Below are 9360 nucleotides of genomic sequence, written 5' to 3'. Positions count from 1 at the left end.
AATAGTATGGGGAAATACCTCTTTTTACAATACTGTAGCCTGGCCCAGTTTCACAAACATTCCTTAACTTTAAGGTATTCCCTAACTTAAAATTCTCCATAGAAAAGCATTACAGAAGTTAAGGAAAAATCTTAATGTATTTACTTAATTTGATTTCAAAGACCTTTAAGTTAAGAAATGGTCATGAAACTAGGCATCTTTCTATTTTCTGCAACTGTCTACCCACAGCTAATTAGTCATAAAAGGAAGGTAAATACAGCACTGGGAGTCACCAAGATTACATCAATTTTCAGTTTACATATACAAGTTATTATGATGTACAACATTAACATTTAAATAAGTCATCTACAAATTTTTGGTTTTATTAGTTTAATGTTCTATTAACAGCCAGGGTCATTTAAGGACGTGCCAGGTTTGTTGGTGGAGGAAAGCCGGAGTACCCGGAGAAAAACCACCGACCAGCGGTCAGTACCTGGCAACTGCCCCACATGGGATTCGAACTCGAGACCCAGAGGTGGAGGGCTTGTGGTCATATGTCGAGACAGGTTAACCACTCGGCCACCGCGGCCCATACATCATCTACAAATGTCTTGGAACTCCCATTGCCCTGAAGTGTAACGGCATAACTCAGCCAGTGGTACACTTTACCTTAAGACACCTCCTCTATACATCAAAGTGAGAATAAGATGGAATGGGACGGAGCGGGTGTGGAAACCAGTACACATCGCCATCTTTTATGGTGAGGGATTTTCTTCAAAACTTGTCTAATCAGAATCTGTGTGTATTCTGGCGACCTGTATACCGGTAATCCAGAAACCTGGCTATATCAGCAAAATGTACCAGTAACATCTGAATTAAGTAACTTATATTATAGACATAATATGTGTTTATAAGTACATGCATTGATTAAAAGGCAATGATTTTGAAAATTTAACATTTATCATTTCAATAATATTGTATTATAACTCCTCCAACTAATCTACTGGTATATTTGTAGTAGGAATGTAAAACCACAGGGCTAGGCCAGGATTCAAACACAGGACCCTCCAAATATTAGCCACAATACATGTATTATTGCTCTACCGATTAAGCTAACTAGATTGGTCACTGGAAATTGACCCGATCCAGAACTGCTACATGTCATTGAGGATAAATTTCTTTTGTTTCCAATTTTTCTTCAATTTCCAAGTGCTTTTAACAGTATTGTCTCTTATCAGAGTTTCTATCGTAGTAAAGTCTAATTTATTACTCTTTCTATAATGCTTTGTTCAAGGCTTATTATGCAAATTTAAACAAAGCTTAATATAAACTCGACGTTAAGCTTGAGGACCATATGGTGACAATTCAAGTTATTCAAGTATTTGAGAGGAACTTGTTAACTTGATAAAAAAATCCAAGTGAAAGTTTTATATGGAACCAGTATAATACTTAGAATTAAACAGGAGAATTGAGTTAACCAAAATACAAAGAGTTAATTAAGTTCAATTGTAGTTAGTGTTGGACACATAAGCATTAACCAAAAATTACTAGATTAGCATGCATAAAAATTCAGGGAGAGGGCTTATATAGACATAGCCTGCTGCCCAATCTCTATTAAATCAAATGATTTAATAAAAATATTTTGAAATGAAATGCAAAAAAAATATTATGCATAAAATATTTTGTTTCTCCTTAAAAATCAGCTCCTTGTTGTAAACTCTTGTAATTTCTTCAAAAGGCATAAGTATTAAAATGTATAATACAGCTTTCGTTGGGTTTAATAGGTAAAATTTAAAGATTATCAAATAACTATTCTAAATAAAGTGTTTATATACATGTATATATAATTATATTTCGTTGAAGTGTGTTGTCAGTTGAGCAATTTCATAAGACAGAGTTGTCTGCTCTTGAAAGAAAGTATTAACTACCAGGCATTTGTGAAGTTGTGCCTGTGGATGTTATAGTCAAGAGGAGATATCTCTCCAACAATAAAAACTTGATAATTCACTAAAAACCTGTTCGTTGTATAATTCATTGTAGATTATATATCGGGGAAAATATTTGAAGTACACTGAACTGTTTTGTTGAATAGTAACTGAGAAAGTACTCCTTATATGTATATCATCAAGCTTTTTATATACTTATTTTATGGCTTTAAAAATATAGTCAAGCTTGTTTATATAAAGACCATTCAAAGAACAGAGAAAATTTACAAGTTATAACCCCAGATGGTCCTGTTAAACAGATTGCCTTATAGAGAGGTGGTCACTGAGACAGGTTTGACTGTACTGCAAATAAAACTAACTTGTCTGATAAGTGGATACTGGATATATACAGTAAAACCTGCCTTGGCAACCACCTGTGTAAAAAGACCACCTGTTTAATGAGACCAATTTTCTATGGTCAAAATGACTAATTTCAACACAATTCAATCTACATATAAAGACCACCTGTCTACAAGATAGTTTTTTCTCTGTCCCTTTGGTGGTCTTTATAGACAGGTTTACTGTGCAAGGTCATTAGACTTTTTTTTTTAATTCTCATTCTCATTCTGGATTCCAGATAACATGAAAATTATATAAAACAATGAAATTTCAACAAATATCTTTCTTGTCCAATGGCACATTTTCATCCAATTCAAAATGATCTCCAAATCACAGGGACTGCTACCAATGGTCAATATACATTGTATATAATGTATTCTACTACATATATATATTGACCAATGGTTGGAAATTTGTGCCAAGTCCCTGTGCTACAAATTACATTTGTGTAGGACCATTACTTGCAATATAGAAAAAGATTCATGCAAAAGATGAATAAAAATTTTCGAACATCAAAAAAGATCTATACAGATTTTGAGTCAACTTCTCTGTACAAACAAAATTTCCAATTCAATTAATTCAGTTTTGATTACAAGTTCCATAAATACTTGATATCACAGGTGATATTTACATTATGTAGTAAAATTCAAATTTTTGTAACTTTTGATACAGGAGAAAATAGTGATAATATGAAAAAAGTGATAGATTAATACTTTTTTGTTTAGATTATTGCTGGAAAGTGGAAATTCATCTGAGCAATATCAATAAAATCCAGAGAAATTGGCACAAATACTCAACTTACAACTACATATATATGTTAACTGCAAACCAACGTTCTTTTGCGTACAATTTACTTTTTGCAAATTTCCTGATCCAAGTATAAATTCACAAAATTTTATCTCTGCAAATTAGCATCTACATTATTTATATTGATAGAAGATTCCATTCAATGGGAGTAATTCATGGACCACATGATAACCGATAACTCTTGTGCAGGATTAGTATCTCCAGTGGTGACGGAATTCTTCATGATTTCCTTGCTGAAATGATGTAGAGAGGTTTATAGCCAATAGAAGGAATAGTCCCCCACAATCAGGTATCACATTGTACGTGTCTATATGTCTGTTGCTACTTAAATTAGTCCCATTTTTAAATCCAAGAATAATAATCTTTGTGAACTTGTTTTGAAATGGATATCGTGAAATTAAAACGCCGCAAAAAAATTGGTTTACAATATGTGGTGCAGTGATGAACGGTGACAAATATAATTATAGTATTCCTTATCAACGAAATCCTCATGATCCCTCGAGATTTTGTAAATACCCTTGAAACCAGGACCATACAATATCGGCCATTTCATCACTAGCTTTGATCACAAAAGCGTGTTCATAGCCACGATTACACAGCCGTATATCACAGCTAAAGGCTTTGTCACGTAAATTATAGAAATATTCGCGCGGACACCAGGCGTCACACTGACCATAATACAGGCATAGCTTATCAGCGTGATGTCGGACTAGATCCTCGTCAAGTTTGTTGACTTGCTGCATCTCTTGGTTGGCCATGTACAGGACGTTAGCGAGACACGAAGGTACACAGACTTCTAACGTTGCTTTGTAGATACACTCCGGGATTTTTTCACCATTTTTTTTGCGGCCAAAATGCCAAACAATAAGCCGATGTTTGGTTTTCGTTGACATCAATGATAAACTGTGAGCGGCTCCAACAGCTAACCATCGTAGCCACTTCAGCAGTGGGGTGGCTACTGTGCCATTCGGTGAAGCGGCCATACGTTCTATCGTCGGGAAGAGAAGGAAACATCTCAGAACTCGATTAGGTGATAGTTCTTCCAGCATCTTAAGTATCATATAACAACCAATAGAATGACCAATCAGAATCACTCTTACATCCTCAGGAACATGGTTATTGATAAACTCCACTTTATTTAGGATTTGTCCCTTCAGTGTAAATGGTTCATCTGGGTGCTGATCTGTGGAAAAATCATGATAATTCTAAACAATTTGTTAAATATTATCATAAAATGTGCATTTAACTCATTCCACCCTGAAATTTCATAATGGACTGGTCTAGTCTATGATTTAGAAGAGTCTAATTATGTCTTTAGGGGTGAATGTGTTACCATATCAATCATTGAATCTTGTAGCACAAGTTAGTGAAATAATGCACGGTTACCTGACTATGGGCCTGAAATTAATATCTATAACATGAACACTTACATCATAGGTATTAGATATGCTTAAATATAATATTAAAAAGGTTACAGAAAATAGATGATGTATTCTCCAGTCAGAAAAAACATTTTTGATATGTGTGTATTGAAAAGTCTTGTATATAAACATTGATCTGATACTGGACTACCGGTAAGTCATTGAAAAGTCTTGTATATAAACATTGATCTGATACTGGACTACCGGTAAGTCATTGAAAAGTCTTGTATATAAACATTGATCTGATACTGGACTACCGGTAAGTCATTGAAAAGTCTTGTATATAAACATTGATCTGATAACCATTGATCTGATACTGGACTACCGGTAAGTCATTGAAAAGCCTTGTATATAAACATTGATCTGTTGTATATCAAGAACACCAATACTGTACGCGACCTTAATCACAAATTTAACTGAGGATCAACTACCTGAGTGTTGATTTAACTTGGGTCAAATATGGTATGGTAATCACAAATCGTACCTGAGGATTGACTACCCGAAAGTTGCCTTTGACTAGCCGGTGATGAGGGTTTCGCTGGATCATGTACGTGGCCTGTATGTGATATACCCCACACTGGCACACAATCTTTACTTTCATGATACAGGCGTTCCATAAATCTCTCGTAGTACTGAATTACACCTGGGTTACCTGTGGAAAAATATATACTTAGATATTCTCCATACAGTCACATTGTACTCTTCATACATTTATATCAAACTATTCATATATACAAGCATAGTACTCACCATACATTGCACTCTTCTAGCTGCAATATTGTAGCTCGAAAGACTTTTTGACAGAAAATGGTGTCGTCTTTAGAGCTACAATTGGTGTCTATTACTGCTAAAGGAGCAAATTAATAATTATGCAAACCATTATAAAACGTTTGTTTGCATTTTTATCGCACTTGTTTGATATCGCTTACCTACTAGGCAATAAAACTGAACCACATAAAATATCAAATTCTCATCGAGGCATTATTTTTTGATATAATACATATGAAGGTCTTTCTAAAGGGAATTTATACAGCAAGTCCACAAATTGTAAATTTGACGTCTTGTGAGCGGTACGGTAGATATTAAGAATGGTAGTTATGTTTGTTTTGGACAAGAATAATATGTGAATGCATGTATACCCATAAAATAATTGGAAACCTACAAAAAAGTATAGAAAACTATGCCCGAGTGATTTTCGGAGGCAGTGCTCCACTACGACACATAGGGACCAATTCGTACCCGGCCGAAAGGTATAGTAGGCCGGGTACGTATATTCGTTCTAGCACTCTTCATACACTGTACTCTTCATAAAAGTATATTGTACTACCCATGCATTGTTCTCATACATACAAAATATTAGGATTATATATTGTTCTCATACATACAAATATATTGTACTCTCCATACATTTACATTGTATTTTCCATACATTGTATTCTCCTGTATAATGTACTCTCTGTACATTGTAGACATACACAGGTACCGCTGACATAATTACTGCGTTGTTGGCGAAACAAAAAATTTAAATCCTTTAATGGATGATAGTAACTTATTCAATTCCAGAAAAGAGTTAAGGTAATTGAATACACAACTAGCTTATTATGTCATATTTTATCTAAATATCATGCAAACATTCAGTTGAAAATATTTGTTTACCTGGGATGATGAGAAATAAAAGTCTGCCAGTTGGTTGAGATGTCTGTGGCCATGCTCCACACTTCAGGATGTGTGTTGATGCTCCGTTCAGAGGAACAAATTCACTCGCCCAGGGCACCTCCATGGCAAGGATGTGGAGCAGGGTCTAATCAGTGTAATTACAATGTAAATAAATAAAAATGTCACTGTTTCCTTTGCATGGCACAGAACAACAGAAAAATGTCTGATGTTCTACCATTATACATGTATAAATTATGTAATAAATTGAGTACATGTGATGGGAGGTATTAACCATATTATCATTAATCATTGAGAGTACAAATAGGAAATTTTAAGGAAGAGGGGTGGTTTTGCTGTTGTTTCAGATGGTAAAGAGCTCCTCTGTGGTATCTTTCTCAAGATTTTTTTCCCCTTTCAGTGGTATATTTACCGGTACAACTATCTGTGGCATTAATCATCCTGTTGGGCTCCTCAGTGGTATATATAAGGAGCCGGGTACATGCTCCTTAATTTGCTCCTGCAGGGCTCTTTAGAGTTTTGTGTAAATTAAGGGACACTAAAGTAAATCGAAGTTCAAGTGCATGTTGCATAAGACCAATCTCAGGTGCCAGTTGTATATTCATGATATATGGATATAGAGTCTGAATGCTGATCAGAATGTTTGAGTACATGCAAAACAGTGTTAAATCTCAATACCAGAGAAAAAGAGCTAGAGAGAGAGCAGGGTTGCTATTCAGTAAAATGTAAGTATTTTCTATGAATGCCATTGTTGCTAATTATACACATACAACTTAAAGGGACAATTATTAATTCTGACAAAACTGAGGAGTTGATGAAATTATTTTGAGACAAGAATATGCATCTAATAAGGTAAACACACTACTGTAAGAGCGATTTGAGTAGTTCTAGACAAAGAATACTTTACAACACTGGCAAAGGCCAAGGTTCAGCACACAAAACATCCAACCACTATGTATGTGTAATGGTGGACAGTAAGCGAGTTTTAACATTACACATACGTTTCACTACAGTGGGCTTTTCTGGCATATCACAGTAAAACCAACTAATCTAATTACAATAAGAACTGGTTTGTTTCCGAAATAGGTGCACATTTTAATCTACTCTTAGACTGAATTGTCCCTTTAATACTACGCCATTAAATTGTTATTTACTCATTGACCCATTCTACTTTTTAAACATATGAACTCTGGTATTGTGATGGGTGCCTGACTATATCTACCGAGGACTGCATGTAGTATAACGATGCCTTGAAATGGAAATTTAATTTAAAGATTTAAGTGAAAGTAAGCTATATATAACTTGATAATTTGATTGACCAATGTGAATATGTCTTCAGGCAGTTGATTCAGAAACATTGTCTAAGAATTAAGCCCATATAGGAAGTTAGTTCATATCTAGGAAGTTGTTATTGAATCATTGCCTGACATAATTTTAGGAAATCGTGACCTTTACGCCATTCCTGCTTCCTGGTATCGAATATATAAGAGACTCGAGATATTCTTTAAACACACTCTACACTACACTCTACACTCCACAGACACTCTACACTCCATAGACACTCTACACTCCATAGACACTCCGGACACAACATACACTACAAACATGACACACTTCACACCAGGACACCTATGAAGAAACCAACACTAGGAAGCATGGAAATAATTTTGTACATGTATTTTAGTAGACGGAGAAGTTATGATTGTAATTCCCGTCAGGATGTATAGGACTATACGGTCCTTTATCCACTGTACTAAATATGCATATGGAAACAAATAAAAACTATGCAACTGAAAGTCAACGCCTCCATCATCAAATAACTCTATAACTACATCTACAACTACAACGACATGAACATAACAAGAAACATCAAGCCTTCCAACTACACATGTAAAGAAAAGGCATTTCATTATATGCAGATCAAAACCATGTGTATGTTCATTATGCATCTCCCGCAGCTTTTTTGGTATATTATTGAAATAGAGTGTGAGTAGCATGCCATCAGCCGGGCTCGAACCTACAACCCTATGCACACATACCCCTGCTGCTCTACCAACTGAGCTATGGCCTGGGTGATCCCCCGCTAGCATGAAACTAGAAGGAAACCATATCCCTACGTAAAATTAAAATCTGCTGCACTCTTCTCCCCTTCAATTGTGTTTGCTTTAGAACACAAACAGTTTCTGTTTCCAATGATACATCTAAATCTCCTATAGCTCACACTTGGAGTTGTCTGTAACAAATCTAGAAAGTACAGTGTGCCACCAGCAGGGCTCGTAACTGTGACTCAGGACTCTGAGGGATTACCCTTGGTGAAGATTGGGTTTGATATTTTTCATGCAGGTGGACACTTGACAAGAATCACAGGTATTAAACTCGTCTGTCAATATATGACCTTAACATATGTTTACAGACGAGTTCAATACCTATGACAGGAATTTAATGTGTGCATAAACATCTAGTCCTTAGCATGGGGTACAAATAATTAATAAATCAACATAATTAATATAACTTACAATTTCACTATATATAGTACGTAATTACAGTATACATAGTAATTAATTAGATACACGTACGTGTATCTAATTAATTATTTATAACTACCATATTATTGATCAGACCACAAGAGTTTGACATTCTGTCAATAATATATAGCATATATATATATAAATACATCCCCTATATTCTATATGAAATATGTTCATAGGGGCATTTATATACAAAAAATTGCTACTAAATACGTCTATATATTGACAGAATGCGTATGTCAAACTCCTGTGATCAAACTGGACTGTGGACAGCAGCTGTCAGAAGACAAACCGTACATGTAGGAATTAAGTACTCAGAAATACTATGCATCACACGCCCATTCGACCTGCAGGTATAAACCAGAAATTAGACAAATATAATAAACAGGTCGTGAAAACTATACTTTTATCAACGAACCTTAAAATCCTACCCTCCTCCCACAGGACATGTGTTTGTTGTCAGGTCAGAGTTCAAAGATTTTGTCGCTTAAAACATATCAAAAAATATTATTTTGTTTTAAATCTACAGGAAATGAAATTTTTATTTGACACTAAAATTTATTTTAAAAATAATTCCAACATCATAAATGCATTGGTATGTAATTAATTCTCGTCAAATATTTATTT

At 34.8% G+C, this 9360-nt stretch overlaps 1 protein-coding gene across 1 annotated transcript; it reads right to left on the bottom strand.

The window, feature by feature from the left end:
• Positions 1-3141: 3141 nt before the first annotated feature.
• LOC138308845 (lipid droplet-associated hydrolase-like) lies at positions 3142-9212 on the bottom strand. The gene is made up of 4 exons (XM_069249872.1): positions 9152-9212; positions 6188-6332; positions 5016-5183; positions 3142-4293 (listed from the first exon to the last, which is right to left on the bottom strand). Exons 2-4 carry the CDS (start codon positions 6309-6311, stop codon positions 3599-3601), a joined length of 987 nt encoding a protein of 328 aa, XP_069105973.1. The 5' UTR covers positions 6312-6332; positions 9152-9212; the 3' UTR covers positions 3142-3598.
• Between the last annotated feature and the right edge of the window lie 148 nt (positions 9213-9360).

Source organism: Argopecten irradians, chromosome 15 (genome assembly GCF_041381155.1).
Source record: "Argopecten irradians isolate NY chromosome 15, Ai_NY, whole genome shotgun sequence".
Lineage (NCBI taxonomy): Eukaryota > Metazoa > Mollusca > Bivalvia > Pectinida > Pectinidae > Argopecten > Argopecten irradians.
This window is presented reverse-complemented; position numbering and strand designations above follow the sequence as displayed.